The sequence below is a fragment of the Ipomoea triloba genome, chromosome 14, assembly GCF_003576645.1.
Source record: "Ipomoea triloba cultivar NCNSP0323 chromosome 14, ASM357664v1".
Classification (NCBI taxonomy): Eukaryota; Viridiplantae; Streptophyta; class Magnoliopsida; order Solanales; family Convolvulaceae; genus Ipomoea; species Ipomoea triloba.
This window is the reverse complement of record NC_044929.1, coordinates 5588532-5614292: the sequence shown is the minus strand read 5'-3', so window position 1 is coordinate 5614292 and position 25761 is coordinate 5588532. Positions and strand designations below refer to the sequence as shown.

Genomic DNA, 25761 nt, shown 5'->3' with positions numbered 1-25761 from the left:
AGCTAGAGAAGCTCAGTTTGATGAACTCACGCACCCACCCACCATGTTCTGATGCGATTCCCATAGATCACATCACTATTGCTGCTGAAAGAGTGCACCAACATCCTGCCAGCCCGAGAAGTGACATCTATCGCAATAAAAGCTACATACGAAGAAGATATTATAAGGCTTCGACTACCTCTGGGCAAAGAGGTTGAAACTAGAGCTGGGCACCTTCAAAATCAAGTATCTAGGTGATGATCACGAGTGAGTTGGAGGTAGTCAAAGAGGTTGAAACTAGAGCTGGGCACCTTCGAAATCAAGTATCTAGGTGATGATCACGAGTGAGTTAGCAACTCGACACATTCTATGATAAAAAACATGAGATTAATATGTCATTGCAGACTTGTTCAGTTCATGTGATCCAGTGCATTACATCATACAAAAAGAACAGAAGATCAATGACACATATGTTGATCCTACTGTTGACCAGCATCCACTCACACATATGTTGATCCTATTGTTGACCAGCATCCACTCATTTGCAAAGTCGTATACAAAGGACAAAATAAAAGGAAATAATTTACTTATAGCACAAAATTAAACTAGCCGGCAAAATTGGATGTGAGGCTAGAGCCCCGTTCAAAATGCGCCAATAGTTCAGCATAGCTTTTGAATGGCATGAATTGAGAGTTGGTCAATGTAGCTAGTGTAGAAGTTCGTTGGATGTGAAGCAAATTATGAGTAAGATCACTACACGCTGCTGTCTCCTTTTCTCTTGCCTGTTTTCTTCTTCTTGCCACCGTGTCGTTTAGATACCTTTTCTTTTCTAGGGGGCGTCGTCTCCTCTTCAGCTTCGTCATTTAGCCAGTTTTCTTGGTCTTCAGAATGAGACATCTCACTCACATCTTGCTGCTCTGGGTCTTGACGAGCTGCAGAGTATATACAAAATCAAATTTCAACATATCAGTCTAAATTGAAGAAAGTCATTCACTCCTCAGTATCATCTTACCTGTTTTATTGCTCTTGAGCTTCTTTTTTCGACTGTGGTCTTTAGATGCTTTCTTCCTTTTCGTTGGCATTGTAGTCTCTTCTTCACATTCTTCTTGTGTCTCACTCACATCTTGTGGCTCTTGAGGTAGCGGAGCTGCAAAGTAAAAAAAAAAATGGCATTTCAAATAATCAATTGAACCAATGAGAAAATAGAGCAAAACCAACTATAGCAGCAACAACTTCTATGGTCACAGTGACTCCAAACTGTATCAGGCTTGCTATATAAATGTATTCATATTAGTATGGATATTAGGCGAGTATAACTGAAAATATTAATATTATTTGAATAAATGATTACTCAAACAAATTCATCAACACACTATGTAATTGCTTCAGAAAGAGCTGATACATAACCTTCATTGCTAAAATGAGAATCAAAAACAACATTTGTAAGATGCTGCTTCAAGAAAACCTGCATTCAAATTCAAAACGGCAACAACACTCCATTACAAATTTGGTAAACCAGTTCACATGATGAAAACCCAAAGGCAATTCCGAAATATAATTTCATGAATGAATGTGCTTTAATACTCAATCAAGGTTATGGATTCATGTTTATTCATCAACAGCAGTTTGTCAACATACCGCGGACAAAAGTTGCCGTGACTTTACATCCCAAATGCGCAAATAGCTGTCCAACCCTATAAAATATATAAGTTTTCACATTACTTTCTCTTATTTGGAAAGGAAGTCTAGTAAAGAATGAAGACAATTAACCAAGAGTCACGGAAATTTTGGACTCATTAAGCTTAGAGTAGTCGCACATGCACTCATGGTTGCAACAGTCACCAACTAAATTAAGCTTTAACCCCAATCTAGAGGGACCAACTTAGCCAAAGTTTGGTTGTAATATTTATCAGCTCAAATAAATAAATAAATAAATAAAAAGCACAGCATGTTAAACACTTACCACAGGAGCCGATCACTGGAAGCTCTGGATGTCTAGCAATGGATCGAATACTTCCAGAACATTTACCCAAGAAGGATCCCAAAAGCTTCCCTAAAGTATTGTCAAGGTAAGTTAATTCTCCTAATGTCAACAAACATAAACTATAAAGAATCACAATTACTTAATCAGATACTCAAGTGGAGAAATACTTAAATTTGGCCTATTCTTCATATTTAAGCTACTGGAATAAAATTTGGCATGCAATAATACTTGTTTTATATAAATCAAGCAGACTGAGCAATCACAATACAATATTAGCAGCCAACCAACATACATCTTCACGATCATTGGCTTCATTGCTATTTAAATTAAGTTTGAAGGGCCAGAACCAAAAGGCCCAAAACCAAGCTGCAATGATTAAACCTCCTAAGTGTTGCTTTTATTATAATCCAATCAAAATCACTTACCAACCTAAAGCAAGTACCATGACAATTCAATCAAGAATAAAGATTCAAAATGTAATCTCACTGTTAAGCATCAGATGGTTGGAGCATACTAGGATAAAATTATCTTGGAAACATGCATACTAAAGATAGACTAACCAAAATCACTAGTTGGCTAGTTGGACCTTAAAAATAAAAATAAATAAACACGTAATCCAAGAGCACTTGTACATGGAATCATATGACATACCTGTACGCATATCAAATGAAGCAAGGTCACCTGACCCATTTCCTACATACACTGTCCAACCATCTAGATCTTCAGCAACAGCTCTAATGGGTGCTTCTCGAAAATCAATTGAAATGACAGGTCTTCTCTGAGCAGAAATATCATAAAGACGCACCTACAAACAACAGTATGCCGGTTTTATATAGAAGTTCTATAAAAAATATCATATCTGGGGAGAAATCCAGATATATCATCCATTGATATTTGCAACTACACAGAAACTCATTCAGTCCAATTACCTGATGGTTGTTAGTGCCAGCTATAATTTTGCGATGATCATCCTTACTTAGGAATGTTGCAGATGTAAACCATGTTGGGGTAAAGATGCCAAGACTGTTTTTAGGAGGCTGCAAAAGTGAATGCATGAACCAAACAGCTCACGAAGCCAACAGTTTATATCCAGAAACACATAGATATAAAGAATGAAGGAACCAAACAGCTCACGAAGCCAACAGTTTATATCCAGAAACACATAGATATAAAGAATGAAGAAACTTACAGATTTTGCAACCCAGATTTTACCACTTTGTTCCAGATCCCACACATTAATTTCAACTCCCTTCCTGAATTGTTAAAGCAAACCCAGTATCCATAAGAAAACTCAACAAGCAAAACCAAGCTTATTTCTAATGCAAAATGTTAAAGCTTCCTTACCCTGCAAACAAAGCATAATGCTCACTGCTGTCTACTTTGGAGCACAAAATGTTACCCGAACCACATACATCCCATATAGTTTGTGAACTCTCAGTAACAGAATCTCCAAGTGACTTAGGGATTTCAAAAGACCTTATTCTTGCCTGTCCTTTTGTTGTGCAATCAAGCAAGGTACAGGACCTAACATAACAAAGAAAATTGTATATGGATCACTATTAGAATGAAGAGACCCAAAAAATTCATTTGAGGGAGGCATATCCATAACCACATGAAAAAAAAAAAAATTAAAAAGCATTACATCAATGACGATTCCAATCTCTGCTTACTGAAAAGATGCAATGCAACAATCGCATCATCATCACTCACGCTTCCACTTCCACTAGAACTTGGAATAGCAAGGCGAACATCACCATTGATAGGACTAAGCACCTCAATCTATCAGCACAGGTATATTAAAATGGAGATGTCAAACAATCATTCACAAAACTTGATACCTTCATAAAAATTCCTTCTTTGGAAGTTATAACTAATTACTTCACAAGCTTGAGTGTAAATTATGTGGAGAAGACAATTACCGTGCCATTTTTTCTTGCAACACCAAGCAACTGAAATAAGTGAGAATCCAAGGCAGAAGACATTAAGACATAATTTAGAAAAAAAAAATAAAAACATAGAGAATATATATAAACATTAAAACATACAGGGTCATGCTCGCGGTCAATCATGGAAGTAGCAAGCACGCATCTTGAGGAATCCGGGGCGCCCCACCGTTCCACCACAGCCGGAGCTTCCTTTTGCTCGCCGCCACGAGCTTCAATCACTGTACAAAACTACAGCTAAGTGAAATTGAAACATATGCATATATATACACACTAAGGTAAATTGCAGCTAAGAATCTATTATTTCAAACACCAAAACGAACAACGCCCCACTTATACATAGATATAGTCTACAGAGAATCAATAACCGCATAGGAATAGTTTAGAGAGAGAAAAATGCGTATCATCACAATCAAATTGTCACGAACCTTTGATGAGTCCAAGTACATCGAAGGTTAAGGCCCGGAGACGAGGGCAGCCAGGGCTCTCGGCGGTAATAGTACGCGGCATGGTAGCTTCTTCTACTTGGGGGTGACGGCGAGTGGCCCAGAAGGAGGGTTTTGTGCTACGGTGTAGTGTTGTTGGGCCGGGGTGAATCTTGCGATATTATGTTCCAGGGGTGTTCACTCGATTAACCATTTGAACCGTTTTAACCGAACTGAATTAATCGAAATTTTAAAACTTTTAACCGTTAACCGAACCGAAGTATGTGTTACCGAATTAATCGAACCGAAATTTTTTTCGGTTAATCGGTCGATTAACCGAACTTTTTTAACCTAAAATGTAAAATTATAAAAATAACACCTAAAATAATAAATCCAATTAAAATAAAATACAAATCATCCATAACTTCAAATATTCAAACATCCATAACTCCAAATCTTCAATCTAATTAGTATTTAGTATGTATATTTAATTATTTATCTATATATATAAAAATTCGGTTAACCGATCTTTCGAACCGAATTAACCGTTAACCGAAATTTCAAGATTCCTTTAATCATTAACCGAACCGAATTTTTCGGTTCGGTTAATGGTTAACCGAAATTGTTCGGTTCGGTCGGTTAATCGAAAAATTTCGGTAAATTGCACACCCCTAATGCTCCTATTAATTTTTTGTGGGGCGGATGGGAGTAAAAAAGTTAATTGTAACAATGGTTATCTGATTATGTTAATTTTATTTGGACAATTTAAGTCTCTTGACTTTTAAATTCTTTTCAATGTTGGTCTTTTCATTAAATTTTAGTTAAGTTGATGACAAATGAAGTGATAAAGTTGTCCATTCACATGTATAGTGTATTATTACTCGTTTTTCTCATGTCTTATACGCAACATATACGAATATAATCTTAGTGAACGTCTCAATCAAAGCCATATAATCTCAGTCGAAGTCTCTATTTTATCTCTTCATTTGACCTCAACTTAACCAAAATTTGACGAAATGACTAATTTGGAAAGAACTTCAATTGTCTAAATTAAAAGTCGGGGACTAATTTTAGAAAATCAGAGGTCTGTTGTTGGAATTAACTCAAGAGTAAAATAGCCAGAGAAACCGGGACCTGTTTACTAACAGAAAACTGTTTTCTATTTTATGTTTTCCAATTTTTCAGTTTTCATTCTCTGTTTTCCATTCTCTGTTTTATGTTTAGAAAACTTGTTTACTAACACTTATTTTTTCAAATTTATTTTTTTAGATTAACGTTATAAAATTAACAATAAGTTTAATATTAATTTAGTTTAGAAAACTTGTTTACTAACACCAATAACCTATTAAGTTCACACAAAATTTAGTTTAGATAATATTAATATTTTTTGAGTTAATATTTAAAATATGATTGGATATATTCATTTGAATGAAATGTATGTAATATATAATTTTTATTTTGAATTCTAATATAGTAATATATGTGAAATTTCGATATATGATATCTGGACCAAAACCAATAATAAATTGAGTTCAATCAAAATATAAAACGTGGTATAGATTTCAATTTTGATAATGTGAATGATGTATAATTTTAAGCATAATCAAATAAGTTATGTTTAAATAAGTAATGTAAGTATAAAAGATAGAAGATGATGATAAGTAAAAGAATATGATAATAAATGTAATCTTAGTAATCAATAAATATGTAAGTAGATAATGGTGAGAATGTGGTTATAGTGACATATAGTCGAATAGATGATAGCTGATTCTGTTTTCCATTTAGAAAACAGTTTTTTATATTGTTTCAGTTTTATAGAAAACTGAAAAATTATTTCTTGTTTTCAAAATGGAAAACTGTGCTAGTAAACATGTTTTCTGTTTTATGTTTTACAGTTTTCCAAATTTCCAGAAATCTTGAGAAAATTTTCAGTTAGTAAACGGAAAAGTACTAGCTATTCCAGTTTACTAAAAGTTGGAATTCTTGAAAGAACAAAAATGCATCTACCTCATATACAGAGTAACAAAATGAAGTGAGAAGTCAGAGAACCAGGCTCAAACTAGGGGAAATGACAGAGATATGAATGCATGGCATTCTATTGACAAAATTGTGAACGAATCTAATAATTGAAAAAAATGTAAAAAAACTCAGTTGTCAAATGCGTTCTTTGTCAGAATTTGTCAAACACAAAACGCAAGTGGGACTTGTATTTTTTGAAAAACGCAAGTCCCACTTGCGTTAATTTTTTATTTTTTATTTTTTGTGGTCTCGGGCGACCATATGGTCGCCTGTCGCCGGCTTCCTTCTCCTTCGCTGGAGAAGCCATCAACCATCGCTGGCTTCTCCTTCGTCGGAGAAGCTGGCGACCGGCGACCATATGGTCGCCGGAGACCAAAATAAAAAAATTTAACGCAAGTCCCACTTACATTTTTCAAAAAATACAAGTCTCACTTGCATTTTGTGTTTGACCAATTATGACAAAGAATGCATTGGGAACTAAGTTTTTTACATTCCTGTCAATTATTAGATTCGTTCACAATTTTGTCAATAAAATGCCATGCATTCACATTTCTGTCATTTCCCCCTCAAACTAACTCCTATATTTTAAAATGCCGAAAGTGAGACGACTAGAGACGGCAGAGAGGCAGCGCCACAGAGCGTGAGGCTGGGACTTGCACGGCGACGGCATGAGGCTGAGAGGCCCGATGACTGCCGAGGATGGGTACGGGTGTAGCTAGGTTTATTTCAAAAAAAAAATGTAGCTAAGTTTTGACTCTTGATTTTAAATATTTCATTATTATTAAGTGTCAAATAGACCTCTAAACTATACACCAAAAATCAATTAGACTTTTAAATTTTAAAAGGGTCAATTAAATACTACGTACATTGCCAAAGACCTTGTGGTCAAGTAGCATTCGGTGTCCCGATTAACACTCCCACATGGATTATGTGAGTGGGTTCGAGCAAAAAAAATACGGAGTACTACATTGTAACATGGTCAGTAGTACAAAAAAAAAAAAAAAACTACGTACATTTTATGTTAAATTAAATATTTTTTTAATTGACAATAATTAATATTTTCCTTTTAACATTAAATGGTTTGTTTTTGTTAATCGACAGAATTGAAAAAGTTCGGTTAACCAAATTTTTTTGTTCGATTAATGATTAAATGTTGGGAAAAGTGTCAAATTGGCCCCCTAAGTTATTCGGATAGTGCAATTAGGCCCCCTAAGTAAAAAAAGCTCCATTCCAGTCCCTTAAATCGGTAAAATAGTGCAATTGAGTCCAAAAAAACTTGTATAGCAGGTTAAGTATTCTACATTTCGACACGTGTCACTTTAATTATTTTTTTAAAAACTTTTTATTTATTTATTAAATTATAAAAAAAAAAAAAAAAAAAAACTTAACAGCCACCGGCTGTCCGGGGAGGACAGCCACGACTGTAAAAAATGAGGTCCAGGTCTGGACTTCATGGAAGTCCAGATCTGGACCTCAAAGGCATGGAACGAGGGCGGCGGCCATAGACAGCCGGTGACTGTTAAGTTTTTTTTTTTATTTATTTAATAATTTAATAAATAAATAAAAAGTTTTTTAAAAAATAATTAAAGTGACACATGTCGAAATGTAGAAAACTTAACCTGCTATACAAGTTTTTTTGGACTCAATATCACTATTTTACCGGTTTAAGGGACCGGAATGGAGCTTTTTTTACTTAGGGAGGCTAATTGCATTATCAGAATGACTTATGGGGCTAATTTGACACTTTTCCCTTAAATGTTTTATAAATTGTTTGTTAACAGTTAAGTCGGCGTTTCCTCTGTCTGCTCCAAGACATCTCGTTCGACCTCCGCAGGACCACCGCTCCAGTCTCCTACCCCCTCCGACCTCTACCTGAACGCCGCTCCAGTGTCTTGACTCGCAGAGGTACTTGATTATTAAACCTGTTGAATATCTTGAAATACTGTAATGAGTTGGTTTTGCCGACTGGGGTAATTGATGATCGGTAACCTTTTAGCCTTTAGGTTACTTAACTCCTCATTATCTTTTCCTATCTCCCTGTTTAATCTATGTTTCTTTTTCTTTAACTTTGTATGTAACTTAATTATTTGTGAATGCTTTCTTGGGGTCAATAAGTTTTCTATGATATTTTGAGCTTGTTATACTCTTTTTTTGGTGAACAGCTTGTTATACTCTTGTTGAACTTCAAATCTTAAATAGTTAAATTTACATAAATGCTTCAGAGGAAGAAAGACATTTAAAGCTGAACAGCCCAGACTGCGTGAATCATAAATCAGTTTTCAATATTTAAAACAACTTAGGTTAATCGGTTAACCGATCGATTAATCCAAAAAAACTTACTTAGGTTCGATTAATTCGAAAATAAAAAGTTTGATTCAATTAACGGTTGAAGTTTTAAAAATTTCTATTAATTCGGTTTGGCCAACCGAATGCATACCCTTGAGAAATGGTCCAAAATGAAAGGACCAAATTTTGATTTTAGTCTAATTACATTTATTTGCAGAAGTGGTTCTTTTTTATTGATAAATTAAAATGCATTATCGTCTGGGTTTAAAAGAATATTCATCTATTCCGTAATTTTTTTAAAAAAAAGAAGATTTCATTTCCTTCTCGTTGCTTCTCTCTTTCCCTTCCATCTCGATTTCTTTTCGTTGGGTACAAAGCTACAAGTCTACAAACAAACGACTCAAATTCGCTGTTAGAATTCAAATTTACTGGAGAATAGTGAGAAATTTCTGGTAGGGATCAAGTTTTTGCACATTTACTTGATGAATTATCTCCTGGTAAAACTCAGTTCAAAGATTAAACTTTGTTCTTGTATATTTGTGTTTCGGTGGAATAGGCATGCTTTGATTCGAGTGTTTTGCTATAAATCACAGAGAAATTTGATATAATTTTGAGGGTTTTGGATTTTGGACGCAATGGTGGAATCAACTTCAGGCTCCAATGTGGTGGAGGAAACTTCTCCGGACTTGTTGAAGAACACGCCGTCGAATATAAGGAGGTTGGCAGATGAGATTGAGCAGTGTGAGGGTAGGCAGAAGTACCTTGCTCATACAGTAAGTCCATCTGATGGAGGTGATGTCCGGTGGTACTTCTGCAAGGTTCCTCTGGCATTGAATGGTTAGTTATTGCATTGTTTTGATATATATATATATATATATATATATATATATATATATATATATATATATATATNAGCTTTTTTTACTTAGGGAGGCTAATTGCATTATCAGAATGACTTATGGGGCTAATTTGACACTTTTCCCTTAAATGTTTTATAAATTGTTTGTTAACAGTTAAGTCGGCGTTTCCTCTGTCTGCTCCAAGACATCTCGTTCGACCTCCGCAGGACCACCGCTCCAGTCTCCTACCCCCTCCGACCTCTACCTGAACGCCGCTCCAGTGTCTTGACTCGCAGAGGTACTTGATTATTAAACCTGTTGAATATCTTGAAATACTGTAATGAGTTGGTTTTGCCGACTGGGGTAATTGATGATCGGTAACCTTTTAGCCTTTAGGTTACTTAACTCCTCATTATCTTTTCCTATCTCCCTGTTTAATCTATGTTTCTTTTTCTTTAACTTTGTATGTAACTTAATTATTTGTGAATGCTTTCTTGGGGTCAATAAGTTTTCTATGATATTTTGAGCTTGTTATACTCTTTTTTTGGTGAACAGCTTGTTATACTCTTGTTGAACTTCAAATCTTAAATAGTTAAATTTACATAAATGCTTCAGAGGAAGAAAGACATTTAAAGCTGAACAGCCCAGACTGCGTGAATCATAAATCAGTTTTCAATATTTAAAACAACTTAGGTTAATCGGTTAACCGATCGATTAATCCAAAAAAACTTACTTAGGTTCGATTAATTCGAAAATAAAAAGTTTGATTCAATTAACGGTTGAAGTTTTAAAAATTTCTATTAATTCGGTTTGGCCAACCGAATGCATACCCTTGAGAAATGGTCCAAAATGAAAGGACCAAATTTTGATTTTAGTCTAATTACATTTATTTGCAGAAGTGGTTCTTTTTTATTGATAAATTAAAATGCATTATCGTCTGGGTTTAAAAGAATATTCATCTATTCCGTAATTTTTTTAAAAAAAAGAAGATTTCATTTCCTTCTCGTTGCTTCTCTCTTTCCCTTCCATCTCGATTTCTTTTCGTTGGGTACAAAGCTACAAGTCTACAAACAAACGACTCAAATTCGCTGTTAGAATTCAAATTTACTGGAGAATAGTGAGAAATTTCTGGTAGGGATCAAGTTTTTGCACATTTACTTGATGAATTATCTCCTGGTAAAACTCAGTTCAAAGATTAAACTTTGTTCTTGTATATTTGTGTTTCGGTGGAATAGGCATGCTTTGATTCGAGTGTTTTGCTATAAATCACAGAGAAATTTGATATAATTTTGAGGGTTTTGGATTTTGGACGCAATGGTGGAATCAACTTCAGGCTCCAATGTGGTGGAGGAAACTTCTCCGGACTTGTTGAAGAACACGCCGTCGAATATAAGGAGGTTGGCAGATGAGATTGAGCAGTGTGAGGGTAGGCAGAAGTACCTTGCTCATACAGTAAGTCCATCTGATGGAGGTGATGTCCGGTGGTACTTCTGCAAGGTTCCTCTGGCATTGAATGGTTAGTTATTGCATTGTTTTGATATATATATTTTTCATTTTAATTTTTTTGTGTAATCATGCTGTCCCTGTTTTGTTGTGTTACTGAGTTTGATTGCTTTGCTGAATTTTTGTTTGATTGTTTAGTCGAAATTGCTCTTTTGACTATGTGAGGTAAGAAGGTTTTACATGCAAGTGGCAGTGCAATCTTTATTGTCTTTGTAGATGATAATGGTGAGAATACTGGATATGGATAGGTTTCTGACATTGAGATGCTGTAAAGAGAAACCGGTGGAATTCATGTGTTGTCCTTGGAGTTTTATCCATATAGTGTTTCAGAATTTATCTAATTATATTCTAACCAAACAAAAAGAGATCAAAAGGAGAAAGAAAAGTATTTCTATAGTATTCAAGCATGTTCAGTCATAGAATTCTTTCTTCAAATTCTCATTAATTTGGTTGGTTTTATTTCAGCGACTTAAGAATGTGTGTGTGTGTGTGTGTGAGAGAGAGAGAGAGAGAGAGAGAGAGAGAGAGAGAGAGAGAGAGAGAGAATGCATGTCCATGTGCTTCACTTCTTAACTACTATGAAGCATAACAATCTTGTCCTTCAAAAGCTTACATCCATAATTTGTTTGCAGAACCTGCTGCTGCAGTTCCTCACACAGAAATAGTGGGGCATGGTGATTATTTCAGATTTGGCATGAGGGATTCTCTAGCTATTGAAGCTTTATTCTTGCAGGTATTTTCACATAATTGCACTCATTTCTTAAAAAAAAAAATCAGCTCCCATTGATTGCCTAATGAATAAGTTTCTAGTTTGGGAAACTAATCACGCAATTATCAAGAGATTGAACACTTTTATGAATGAATATATTCTTCTCTGGGATGTTTTGAACACCAGGGACTAATGGATTCAATTATTTAAATGTAGAGAGAAGAAGAGTTGCTTTCTTTATGGTGGAAAGAGTATGCAGAGTGTAGTGAAGGGCCAAGTGAATTGCCTAGTAAATTAAATTCAACGTCAATAGAATCTTCTCCAGTGAACACTGAGTCGTCTGAACAGGATGCAGTAGAAGAAGAGAGAGTTGGTGTCCCTGTAAAGGGAGGTTTGTATGAGGTAATTGTAATTGTCTTGCTTGCCACCTCTGAAGATTTGATCAAATTTGCTTCTGATCTGCCAATTGCATCAATTTCTAGATAGTGATTGGTGTAGGCCATTGTTGAGGAGGTTTGAACTTGGATAAATCGTTTTTGAGCCCTATTAATTGCCATTAGGATATTCAACTTTATTTGATTAATAACATGGTGTTCAACATTGGCCTATGGAGGCCCTGGTTGTAATGAATGACTATATGGAAGTATTAGGAAAATTTTGAGTGAGGGATAGACCAAAACTTGGATATTCATTGTAGAAAAAGACATGCTGGCGTGGTATGGTTTTTGCTCTATTAAAGAAAAATAGAACACTCAATGCAGAAATATAGTTCATACTTCATAGCTTCGTATTGCTGATTTTAACTAGATTGGATTTTTGGAGTTATGTTTTATTGAGTTGAGTTGCCAGTTTCATCTCATTGAAGTGTAATAAGAAAACCCTTTTTTCGCGCGGGGGTGGGGGATGCTATTTCCATGGTTAGAGTAATGTTTTTATCTTTGTCCATGAAGTGCAGTATTTAGTGCTATGCTTTCGTTCTAAATGCCGGACCCATGATGTGACCCAAAAGAAAAAGGAATAAATGAAATGTAGAAGAAAATCTTTAAATATTAATTGCTTGCTACTGCAGGTAGATTTGGCAAAGAGGCACTGTTTTCCTGTTTATTGGAATGGAGAAAATCGGCGTGTCTTGAGAGGTCACTGGTTTGCTTGTAAAGGAGGCCTTGATTGGCTTCCACTCCGGGAAGATGTTGCTGAACAATTGGAGTATGCGTATCGTTGTAAGGTATTCTTTAGACACTGGGTCCGTTTACTAACTGGAGAAATTAAAATTGGAGAATAGAAAACAGAAAATATGTTTACTAGCACTGTTTTCCAATTTGAAAACTGGAGGACTTTTAAAAACTATTTTCTAAATGGAAAACATAATTTGTATCATCTATTTGGCAATATATCACTACAACCACATTCTCACATTATCACAATTAAAACTTGAACTCTAAACCAAGTTTTAGATTTTGATTGAACTCAATAGATTATTGGTTCGAGTATTTTTAATTTGTTATATCGTAATATGAGTTTGGTCTAGATATCAGATATTGAAATTTCACATATATTAGACTTCAAAGGAAAATTATATATATACATTTCACTCAAATGAATATATCCAAAATTATTTTAAATATTAGCTCAAAAAATATTAATATTATCAAAACTAAATTTTAGGGGAACTTAATAGGTTTTTGGTTCAGATATATTTTTAGTTATGTTATATTTGGATATAAATTTTGTTCGGATATCAAATGTAAAAATCTTACATATATTAGGCATACAAGTAAAAATTATATTTGTTCCATTTAAACCAAACATTTCCAAAAATATTTTAAATATAAGGTTTAAAAATCACTCGAAATTAAACTTGTGTTAATTCTATAGCGTTAGTTTAAAAATTAAATTTGAAAAAATGAGTGTTAATAAACAAGCTTTCTAAATAGAAAACAAAGAATGAAAACTGAAAAATTAGAAAACAAAGAAAATTGAAGTAAATAGGCAAGTTTGATGCTTTAACTTGTTAATAAAAAAAGATTGGAACTCTTTTAATATGCAGGGTAGCTAAAATTTTGAAATTTGGTTTTATTAGATTAATTAAAGCTTTGTTTTTTCCTACTTAATGTTTACTTCATTCAAATTCCATTTGGTTGATTGTTTCGTTTAGGGATTACACACTTGAATGCTATGTCTTTATTTATTTGGACATTGGATACTATTCAGTACTATGAACATTTCTTGCTTTATTTTACTCATGTTGATAAGTTAGAGGTCTACTAGTTGAATTTTGGCTGTTTGCCTATAGGTTTGGCACCGCCGAAGCTTTCAACCGTCTGGACTCTATGCAGCTCGAGTTGATCTTCAAGGCTCCACTCTAGTATGCCATTATTTTCATTAGTGGAATAACTTTTCATTTGACTATTCTTTCTACTGAGTAATAGGTTTTATGGATGGATGCAGGGACTACATGCTCTCTTCACAGGAGAAGATGACACGTGGGAAGCCTGGCTGAGTGTTGATACCTCTGGTTTCTCTGGTGTTCTTCGATTTGGAGGGAATGGTGTTAAGTTAAGACGTGGATATGCCTCGTCACAATCGCCAAAACCAACACAAGTTCGTTTCTTTACATTATCTCTACTTTTGATGCCATACATGTTCACTTCTGAATACTTCTCATCTTGACAATACATCCTTAAGTTGATTTTCTTTGGCATTTTAACTACATTGCTTGAGGAGGATGAATGAATACATTTGAATGTGTTAAAATAAGGTAAAAATGAAGGGTAAAGTGAAAGGGTTAAGTTCTTAGTAGGCATGGTTCATATATTTATCAATGATAAGGAGTTGTATTTGCATAGATTTACAAGTGTTGAAAGTTTTTTCGAATATTAACATTGGACACAGATTAGGGCTGCAAACGAGCCGAGCTTGAGCTAGATAAAAACATGGTGGCTCGAGTTCGAGCTCGAGCCCGGCTCGGGAAGTATTTATATAGCTCAAGCTCGGTTCGATTGGTTCGAGTGTACGAGCTCGAGCTAGAGCTCGAGTTCGAGTCAGATTGCTCAGACTTTCAAACTTGAGTTCGACCTATTTAACTCCATGGGATAATTAATAATATAAATTGTTGTATCCATACATAAATAATAAAACTTCATAACATTTAGAGTCCAAAGTAAAATATAAAACTTATGTTCGAACTATAAAAAGTTCAAAGTCCAAACTTCAAATATAAGATGCACAAAAACACACTACAGAATTAGAACCTAAGCTACAAAATTGAGAAGAGTACTGGGGACGGGATGTATCTCTAGTGACCAAAGATACATTTTGAAGAAAGACCTTATGTGCTTCATGGTTCTCATTACGTAGACAAACATTTTCCTGTCAATGTAGAAGACCATCATTGGATACGAAGTGCATATAAAAATGTGGCAAGAGAGCAGTCAAAGCAGGAAAATTCACTATTGGACATACACACTACCTAGTCTAATTAGCATCCTTTGTAAGAGTTGTCTTCAGACAAGCTCCCATTTCAAGTATATGAAATGGCTCATACACCCAGATTGAATAGCCTCATTAGGAAGATTGTGCCAACACTTCAATCTGTAGCATGTACATGTGGAACCGCAACCAAAATAGAGAAAAGTAATGATAGTTTGTAGTTTTATTTTGACTCATCTGTCAAAACATAAAAGAAAGAGAGAGTTTCTGAAATATTTTTCTGTGTTTTTGCTGGTCAAAATTACAGTATATATAGACAATAATAATAATCAAATCCCTTAAACTTAGGCTAATCTAATCCCTTAAATGTAGGCTCTAACATAGGAAGAATTACAGCAAGAATATACACAATAATTATGGAAAATCTTAGGGAGATAATCAAGGGATATACAACTGTACAACAAAATAAGGAAAGAAGAATATATTGGCATCATCTTTATGAATATAAGTAAAATAGGTAAAGAATACTTGCAGTTCAAGTCTGCAGCAGTATCAGTCTATTTACTTTCACATTTTCTCTGAGAAGAACGATATCTAAACCTTGCCATCCTTATACCTGGCCCCCCTCCTTTGTCTTCCTAGCCATTATTGGGACTTTGGGAGCACATGTTTTCCTGCCAAAAGAGAAGAGAAATAAAATATATTGAGAATCAGTTGACATATCACCAAACAAAATATATCATGAATCAGTTCACATATCACCTTTCATTCACCAGGAATAGAGATAAGATTTGACCAGAAAAAAAAAATTTGAAAGGATTATCATGCATTTGGTCAAGAGCTTGTGACCTTAACTGGCCCTCCCAATTTAATGAATGCCTAACTTGTAAGATGCAGATAAAAAAATCTGAAGATTCCCAGTAATGTGCAATGCAATGGCTCAAAGATAGAAACATAATAATGTAATAATGACAGAAAATAAATGCTCTATTATGAAATGCAGATGCTAGATCGAACCAGGTTGCTTGCTATCATGCTTATGTTAACGACAATAACTATGTAGTTGTGTAGCAAAGGTGGTAGATCTCACTTGCTTTGCAAATTGTTAAGGTAGTTACTTAGATACTAAATGACTGAAAAAACAATTGCGGTTTCTATCTCAAGGCCATAAAGATATTAAAAAGTGACTAATGTTTAGTCTGATGCATAAAATGAACTTTTACGTGCGGGGACTGAACAACTATGATTTCTTCATGGAACTATGAAAACCTTCACATACTAACTTTTTTTTGTTTTTGTTTTTTTTTTTGTTTTGTTTTTTTTTTTGTTTTGTTTTTGTTTTGTTTTTGTTTTGTTTTTTGTTTTTAGGATGAGTTACGTCAAAAGAAGGAGGAGGAAATGGATGATTATTGTTCACAGGTATGGTTGAGTGAATATTGTTCAAAGACATTTTTTAAAAGGGGGTGTTCTGTTATCAATCTTATTTTTATCCAAAAGGTCACGTTTGTACAAGCCAGGCAATAACTTTTCTAGGCCCTGCTTGTATGAGCATAGTCAGCGTATTTCAGCTTAACTACTGCAATAAGCAGTTACACCTTCTTTTTTTTTTTTTTTAAATAAATAAATAATGTTTTTTGAATAAGTTCATGAAAAGAGCTGATGGCTTCTAAAAGCTGTTTTGATTTTTGGTCTTATTTTTATAAGCTATTTCATAGAGCTTATCATAATAAGCTGAAAACAACTTTCCAGAAGCTAGTTGAGATGCCAGATTTTATGTTGTTCTAAGAAGCTAAATACAGCTTATTGTAGAGCACTTGTCAGCCTGTCTGTCCATATTAGGCCCTAATGTGGGGGTAAATGGGTAATACTTGAAATTTCAGTGGCTTGCATTATTTGTTTTTTGGGACTACAGAAGCAAAAGTTGATGCCTACCTTCATTTTAGGAAAGCATTCAATATCAAGAGTACTTGGTAGTTCAATATAACTTGATTATTTGATACTTAAATCTTTGAAGATAGTATTATTATGTTCTATGATGCACATATACTTAATCAAAAGCGTTACTCCGTATTTGGAAGGAGGAAGTGATTTCTTACATTTTGTATGAGGGTATGTACCCTGTAATCCTGTATATAGGGCCTGGTGTAGGATTTTGGGAGTAAACATAAAACATAGAGTCTAAGTGAGAAATAAAGGCATGAGAAGAAGACAAATGGCTGTACGATACTAAAGATGTGGTAGGGTGAATAAAACTACTTTTACCTATTCAAAGAGAAATTGAGAATCCATATAAGTATTAGTTGCTGGCAATCGTGGTAAGGGGGATGGATCCACTCATGCCCCTATTGGTGCATCAACATCATTTGTGTGTTTGGAGTACACTGTACACTTATATTAGTTGTCTAATTCGAGATCCATGAATAAACTCAACTCAACTGCTGGTGGGGAAATATTGATAGTATGTTTGAAGAACTGATCTTCAGATGTGGTGGTAGAATTTTACTAGATGAGGTTAGGGAATTTCAAAAGATGTATTGGAGAATATTACCTCAAATCCTTTTTGAGTATGAGAGTATTTCAAAAACACAGAGTTCTAGAGTTGAGTTTTCTTATTTGGATGGGCATTAAACAAAAGTAGGTATAGCTGTTTGTCCTTGAACTGATGAGGGAAGTTGTTTACTAAGAAAACATACAACGTCGGACTAGAAATTGTTTAGAACCTTCATTTGGAATAATAGAGCTTGTGAAACTTCCAAGAAATGACAATTTCTGCATTTTTGCAATGCCATTTTTGACTAGCAATTCCCATTCTATTTGTCGAATGATTGCTCAGCAATGCCAGTATTGAGAATGTTTGTATTAGTCCCATATTATATGCCTATGTTTTGGACATTACATCCTAAAGATTATAGTGGCTGATACTCTGAAGATTTAATGCAAATTAAGACTTCAAATGCACACGATCTAATTAATAATTCCAGTATAGGTTCCAGTTCGGCACCTAGTATTCATGGTCCATGGGATTGGTCAAAGGTTGGAGAAATCTAATCTTGTGGATGATGTTGGAGATTTTCGTCATGTCACAGCAAGTCTTGCTGAACGGCACTTAAGTCCATACCAACTTGGCACACAAAGAGTACTCTTCATTCCATGCCAGGTAAATCTTATTTTCATAACTAGTATTTTCGCCCGTGCGTTGCACGGAATGAATTTCGTTATAATGTTTTAAGAATATTTAGATTGATATATAATTATATAAATTATAACATCAATATTATATAGTGAAAATGATGAAAATGGTTGGATCGATTATGTTTTCTAATGTTATCCTTGCTTGAATTCAAGCAAATAATTGCACAATTACCCGTGCGATGCACAGATAAATATTTTAAATTATATATTTAGATAATAAAATTAAAGATAGAATAATAAAAAAAATTCTAATATTGAATGTGTACAATTATTTTATTATGTGATTAGTGTAAAAATATCACTCAATATAATATTTGTTCTCTTGTAATATTGAATTGCTTGTATATATTGATTGTCACAATATTTTACCAAAAAATCATATTATAAAACATTATGTTATTAGATACAACACGTGATTTTAAAACATTTGAATTTAAATAAATCAAATGTGCCTAGAATATAAACATAATTATGCAAATTACACATACATAAAATATGCCAGTAATATGCATAGTCCCATATATTGTATACATGTCATTTAATATAGATACATGTAAAAGATAATCATTGCTATTATTTTAGTCATCTAAGTAAATAAATAAATAAAATAAATAAATTAATAAATAAAAATTCCAATGATATAAACCAATTAATAATGATTATTACCATTTTATTTTGGACCTTAATAATCTCTTTTAGAAATTTGTCTCCTTATCTCTTCATTTCCTGGATTCTCTGATCTTGTTGCTATTCTTGGGATACTTAATTGATTATTGCCACTTATAATGTTAGTTGACCACTTCATTTTTGGGCATTACAGTGGAGAAAAGGCTTAAAGCTTGGTGGTGAGGCTGCAGTGGAAAAAATCACCTTAGATGGTGTCCGTGGGTTCCGAACAATGTTGAGTGCAACAGTACATGATGTGTTATACTACATGAGCCCCATATACTGCCAGGCTATCATTGACTCGGTATTTTATATTCTATTCCTCTTCCTGTTTTCTCCTGCCATTTTTTGTTTTCCAACTCTATTTATTTATTTGTTATTGGAGTCTATATTCACACTTCTTTTGTATTTGTCAAATATTTAAATCGATGTTATCTGGTGCTAATTGTTTATGGCCCTTTCAGGTTTCCAATCAATTAAACAGATTATATTTAAAGTTCATCAAAAGAAATCCTGGCTACAATGGAAAGGTATATGGAGGTGGCACTTGAAAAACCTTTGCTTTCATTTTTAAAGAATTCTTCGGCAGTTCATGCTAAAAGCATATTTCTGTAATTTTTATTTTTTAGGTTTCTATATATGGCCATTCACTTGGGAGTGTTCTATCTTATGATATTCTATGCCACCAAGAGATATTGTCCTCTCCATTTCCAATGGAGTGGATGTACAGGGGAGAAAATGAGAAGAAAGTGTCTTTCCCTGACAAGAGTGAAGTATCTTTGGACCAGAATGTTACCACTATTGTGGATGATGAAAGCCTTGATAGTGACAGAAGCAAGAACATTGTGAATATGCTAGGCAATGACATCATGGAGGTAGATCAAAGCTGCTCAGGCCTCGTGGAAGAATGTACTGAATTCTTATGTCATTCAGTCAGTCCCCCTGCATTGTCAGACTCAGATGAAGCTGCTATAAACAGTGTTGATATCAAGCAACATGATGATAGGAATGATTTGGGCCCTAGTGAACAGGATATGACATATGATAGTGAAATAGCTGAATGCAGAGATACTGGGTCTGACCATACAAAAATTGAAGGAGAACTGGAAAGTGATAAAGACAAAATGATTAGATCATTGAGAGAAGAGGTTCTGACATATAATGATATAATTTTGTTAAATTTGCTTTTATAGTTTGTACATTTTATATCAGTGACATTTTCCATGTGTCAGATTGATTTGCTAACAGCCAAAATCAGAGAATTAGATTGTTGGCGCGGACCCGAAGGTACTGGTTTAGTTGATTTCAAGCAGATGATATCTTACAGCATTGTCTATTTTTTCTGTTCTGCAAAAATACTTTTAGTTTATTTGGCTTTATGTGCTGCTCTCTGACTTTTCTGTATAAAACACACAGGGAAAAAGGGGCAAGAAACAAATACAATAAACCAATCTGAAAAGGATTTTTCCAAGGAAAGTGATTCACATAAGAATTATACCCCTTGCATAAAATACACAAAGTTGGCATTCAAGGTAATTTTTTGAAATTGAGGGTATATGTAGTTTGTCATATCAACAATCAGCTTGTTACTATTAAAAGTTAGCAGCAAATAATAGTTTTACTATGTTGTAGCATGATTTTTTAAATTGCTTGAAATTTATTTCTAATACTAGTATAAAATTTAAACCTTTATCTTTGATGATCCTCATACAAGTGTTACTATTTTACATTTTTATATGTTGTTTTCTAACTTATTTCTTATCTTTTCCTGATTCTTTGAGACTAGGTTGATACATTTTTTGCTGTTGGTTCTCCTCTTGGAGTTTTTCTTTCCCTTCGCAATGTTCGCATTGGAATTGGTAATTTTCCAATGCTGAATCTCATTTTATGTTAGTATGAAGTTACATGCCATTTAAGCATTCCCTCTTTATTTCTCAAAATAATGTGTGTAAATGTATGTATGTATGTATATTTTATTTATATTAGAGAAAATATTTGATGCATCGTCAATGTATAGGTGTTATACAACGGTAATTAACCAGAATGCACCACCTCATTAAAAAGTGTCAACGTTGGCTAAACCCTTTTATGCAAACTATAATAGTTCTTAATGTATTATAATTGGAGTTATTTTATTATATTAAAACTAATTATTATAATCAATTAAAACTAAATAATTCTTACCAATAAAGCTACCAAAGTAATGTTAGTGACAACTGAAGGATCCACAAAAAGATTGGCAGTCAAGGTATCGTCTGTTGGCTGGTTGAAAGTTGTATGCCATTCGTCAGTAGTCCATTTCAACAAGTTTCCTTGGCTCTTTTAACCTTCTAAAAATTCATGATTTGTAGCATGGTTTTGAATTTTTTTGTGATGGGGTACAAAGTAAAGTTGATGGTCATTGCTTGATGACACTTGACACCGATTGGCCTCAAATATAAGTCTAGCTCTTTTAGGTTTTTTCCTTTCTCTGACTCTCTGTAGTATTTGCAAATCTGCCTGATTTTTGAGTTTGTCCTTTTTGCCCCCATCTCCCCCCTACCCATTTTTTTGGGTAAGTAGATTCTTGGTATTCATGACATCATCTTTTACATTACTAAATAGTAGTTTTGCTCATTTGTCTGTTGATTTATCTGATGACATTACATGCACAGCAGGCATGCCAGCTCATATTTGGGAATTTGCAATATATGTTTTCAGTTTTCTCTATAAATACCATAAGGAGACATGGATCATTTCTTTATCAAGGCTTCTAGGAAGCTCAAGTTGAAATATTGTGCAGCTAAATTTGCTACACACAATTGAAATGCTTATGTTCTTCTCTTATTCTTTTTGGGGTTGATAGGCAAAGGGCAAGAGTATTGGGAAGAGGAAAAGATTAATGAAGAGATGCCAGCTTGTAGACAAATGTTCAACATATTTCACCCGTTTGATCCAGTGGCATATAGGTTTAGTTTGGATGTTTTTCGTATGTTTGTGAAATGTTTAACACTCTGCAGTGCCTAATATGGAATTATGCTTGTTCTTCATCCAGAATAGAACCACTTGTCTGTAAAGAATATGTTAGCAAACGACCAATCATTATTCCTTACCACCGAGGTGGAAAGAGACTGCACATTGGTTTTCAGGTAAGCCTGAGATTTTATTTATTTATTTATTATTTTTTTTTTGTTTTTGTTTTTTTTTTTTTTTTTTTTGGGGTCCTTATATTATTTTCCTTCTCACTCTTTGAACAGGAATTCACTGAAGGAGTAGCTTCACGTTCACATGCTTTTGTGAACCATATACACTCTGCAAGGGTGAGAATTTTTTATAATGTTATAACTATTTAGTTTTTACATGACAGACCTAGCAATCTAGAAGGGTCCTTTAGAATCTACATGTTTTGTTTCTTGAACATGCCTATGCTAATTTATAGTATCTTTGTTTATCTTTAATTACAAAGCTTATATTCCTCTCATTAAGTTCAACTGAGTGATATGTGATGAACAGAATGAATTTTGATTGATATTGCTGATTTACAGACATTTCTTGTCTTTTAAATGAAAAGACACTAAACAGTTACACCCCACTGGACCACCACTTGCCAGTAAAGTGGAAGCTATGAAAGATTTGGTGAAGAGACAAAAAAAAAAGAAAGAAAAAGAAATAAATAAATAAGAGAGGAAGAGATGTAAATTGATAATGGGTAGATTACTTATTTGCTTGATTACAAGAACCTATGTATTTATAGACAATGAGTCTTATTTCTTTACTACATATATTAATTATAGGACTTCTTTCCAACAATTTTATAATGAAGAATCTGTTGATATTCCAAGAGTTGCTTCAGCTATGTCCACTACATATTGAACATGCTAAAAGGGAAAAGCGATGGCTATTGTAAAACCAAAAATTTAAGGCAGGAGTTCTTTATTGGAAATGTGACATGGTCATTCATCTCTTATATGATTCTATTTCTCAAACAATAATGCACGGATGACATTTATAAATTAATAGTGATCATGTAGGCTTGATAGTGCATTAATTTGGCATTAGTACTATGCTGTCATGCTGGTGTGAAGAACTCAATTGAGGAAGATTACATTTAACCATGATAGTTGTTACTGTTTATGCGGATAAAACTTTTGTACTCTTCCAATTATCTTGTTAAAATTTATAATCTTTGCTAGCTTTGTACGGGTTCTCACAATATCTCAGCGAATAATATGGAATTGTTTCATTTGGGATTGCTCTTCTTGATATTTTCATGCACATTATGTTTGAGTTGTAACTATAACATTGTTGGTGCATTGAAATGTGTACTCTTTAAGCAGGTTAAGGTGCTTACATTCTGCGAATCAAGAAACAATAACAATGAGGAAGGTAATGGACACCTATATATATATATGTATATATATATACATACATATATAGGTCAAAATAGGCTCCCATGTAAAATGTGAGGACTGATATGATCCATCCATTTGGATAAATTAACGGCTGAGGGTTGCTGAAATATAAGGAGAAAAAGGGCAGGGTTAGTTTTATAAATATTGCAATAACTATAAAATTGACCCCATGCTTTTTTTCACTAAAACCCTCAACCATTGGTGAACCGTGATGGGCGGCTGAGATGACTCCTCACTTTTTACAGGAGGGGGTTGTTCTCATTTGAACTTACCCTATATATATATATATATAATATTCCTTTCCATCTCTCATATATCACTCCCTTTCCTCTGCTCAATACTATTTGCTTGTCTTGATGGTGAGTTTCCGTGCAGAAGGAACTCATGAAGCTCAAGTGAGAGATGATAGGTCATATGGTTCAATAATGATGGAGAAATTAACTGGAAGTGAAGATGGTCGAATTGATCATGTTTTGCAAGTATATAATTCTTAGAATCTTAGTGCAATTTTACTGGTTCTTGATATTCCTGCTTTTGTTAATGTTGATGGTTTTCCAAGATTTCTAATTATTGTCATATCCAATGTCAAGTTACCTCTGTATCTCTGATGACTGATATGCATGATGATTTGTGCTTTAATGATTTCAATATGGTTTCATTTTGTTCTTTAAGTTTCCCATTTTTGTGATGGTGTAAACTGACAACACATAAAAGCAGTCTTCTTCCTTTCTTATAAGTAATCATTGTCTACCTTTACACGTTGATCCTTTTGCTCTCCATTGTCCTGAACAAAGATATGTTATCATATGAAATTATATTTGCAAATTCATTGGTTTTGTTGATTTTGAATAATTGTTCTGACTTTGTAGAACTGGAGTGCCTCAGAAAACATATATATTTTTGTTTAAATACCCCATACAATTATGTATAGGAGGATGCATTTCAATCTTATTAATATGTTCTTGCATCTACTGTGGCTCACGTTTTGCTAGTTTACTTCCTAGTCCATTGAAACCTGTTATATGTTATGTGCATTTTCTCGGTAATTGGCAATTCTTTAATGATTTCTGAAATTCGATGTGGTTCAGTTATTTCCCTGCTGATCCCCATTTTTTTTTCCAATCCAGGATAAAACATTTCGCCATCCATATATTTCTGCCATTGGAGCACATACGTAAGTACATAATCTGTCCATTTTACACCTATAAGAAATATTTAGGTCAAGGAATTGCAATTTGCATCCCCTAAATTATCGATTTTGTTGATGCTGAACTGATTGCAGTTTATTTAAACCCTGTTTATGAAATACTATTGCAGAAACTACTGGAGAGATCCTGATACTGCACTTTTCATCTTGAAACACTTGTACCGGGACATTCCAGAAGATACCCATTCACCAGGTGGATCTCGAGATGGAAACTCAAAACACGAGAGCGATGAAGGTTACTGGTATGGTCCAAATGAAGAGGACGATGAAGAAACTCCCTTAACTTTTGCTGACAGTGTCTTCTTGAAGAAATTTTCTCGTAGAGCAAGGAGAATTTTGAAACACTAAGTGCATTGATCTGATCCTGGTAATTACCTTCTCGGATTTTAAACAGTTGTTTGCAAATTAGCCCCCAAGTTCTCTCTCTCCCGAGAAAATAAGGTTCAAAGATGTCGGCCATGCAAATCTTAAGACTTTCCCCGACAAAAATTATGAAGCACGAATAGTGTGTTAGATTATGAATGGGATTCCAGATCTGACTATGTTGTGTTGGGTATGTTATGTGGCTCTTCTCTCTCCCTCTCTCTATATGTGTTTTGTGTGTATATAGCATAGCTAAATGTCTCCTATTGAGTTAGGAGTTGATACTCGGGAGCTTGTATATAGTGTGCCAAGAATCTGTATATATTGCAAGTAGTGCACAGAGAATAGGTTTTAGCAATTAGAAAGATTCAAGGAGTTATTGCCTTATTTTTTTTATTTTTTTATTTTTTGTTTAGGACTCTCCCTTTTGTGTTGCCTGTAATAATATACATTATTTTTCAGTAAAACTCTTAGTTGAGCTTTAATAAATATTTGTATTTAGTTCTCAATTTTCTTACGTTAAATGCATTATTAGTCCTTGTAAAGCAAGTATATTATTTAGGTGATGTAAGATTATTAAAGTATAGTCCAAACACCCAAGTGGCTATTAATCTCAGAAATAAAGGGGGAAGTCACCTGGTATAAGAGAAATCCAAACTCTAATTTAGCTTCTTGATGTTGCCTTGTTTATAAGCTGCTATGGGATTAAAATTTACTTTTTACCATAACGGTATGTCAATAATTTTTTTTTTTTATTCATTGGTGAATAGTAAACAATTTTGGTACACTGTTTTCTTAGCTTATTAAGTGTGTATATAAAATAAAC

General features: G+C 33.9%; 2 protein-coding genes across 9 annotated transcripts; one reads left to right on the top strand and one right to left on the bottom strand.

The window, feature by feature from the left end:
• Nucleotides 1-349: 349 nt before the first annotated feature.
• On the bottom strand, nucleotides 350-4494 carry LOC116005355 (WD repeat-containing protein 74). Its single transcript, XM_031245635.1, has 13 exons — nucleotides 4335-4494; nucleotides 4009-4127; nucleotides 3883-3912; nucleotides 3606-3742; nucleotides 3308-3487; nucleotides 3153-3216; nucleotides 2893-3000; nucleotides 2615-2768; nucleotides 1943-2032; nucleotides 1618-1673; nucleotides 1387-1444; nucleotides 992-1126; nucleotides 350-911 (listed from the first exon to the last, which is right to left on the bottom strand). Exons 1-13 carry the CDS (start codon nucleotides 4414-4416, stop codon nucleotides 733-735), a joined length of 1392 nt encoding a protein of 463 aa, XP_031101495.1. The 5' UTR covers nucleotides 4417-4494; the 3' UTR covers nucleotides 350-732.
• Nucleotides 4495-8107: 3613 nt separating this feature from the next.
• LOC116004491 (phospholipase SGR2-like) lies at nucleotides 8108-25444 on the top strand. 8 transcript variants are annotated; one of them, XM_031244559.1, is made up of 22 exons: nucleotides 8108-8255; nucleotides 9230-9473; nucleotides 11611-11711; nucleotides 11904-12089; nucleotides 12757-12912; nucleotides 13981-14052; nucleotides 14136-14288; nucleotides 16485-16535; nucleotides 18103-18273; nucleotides 19129-19278; nucleotides 19439-19504; nucleotides 19604-20122; nucleotides 20207-20261; nucleotides 20391-20506; nucleotides 20761-20833; nucleotides 21820-21922; nucleotides 22009-22102; nucleotides 22211-22273; nucleotides 23291-23339; nucleotides 23741-23844; nucleotides 24493-24539; nucleotides 24683-25444. In XM_031244559.1, the coding sequence occupies exons 2-22, from the start codon at nucleotides 9272-9274 to the stop codon at nucleotides 24918-24920; spliced, it is 2769 nt and encodes a 922-aa protein (XP_031100419.1). In that variant the 5' UTR covers nucleotides 8108-8255; nucleotides 9230-9271; the 3' UTR covers nucleotides 24921-25444. The 8 variants fall into 8 exon arrangements, with proteins under 8 accessions (XP_031100419.1, XP_031100420.1, XP_031100422.1 ...); XM_031244560.1 differs by lacking the exon at nucleotides 8108-8255 and adding an exon at nucleotides 8971-9088; XM_031244562.1 differs by lacking the exon at nucleotides 8108-8255 and adding an exon at nucleotides 8972-9088 and having other exon boundaries at nucleotides 9193-9473.
• Nucleotides 25445-25761: the final 317 nt, after the last annotated feature.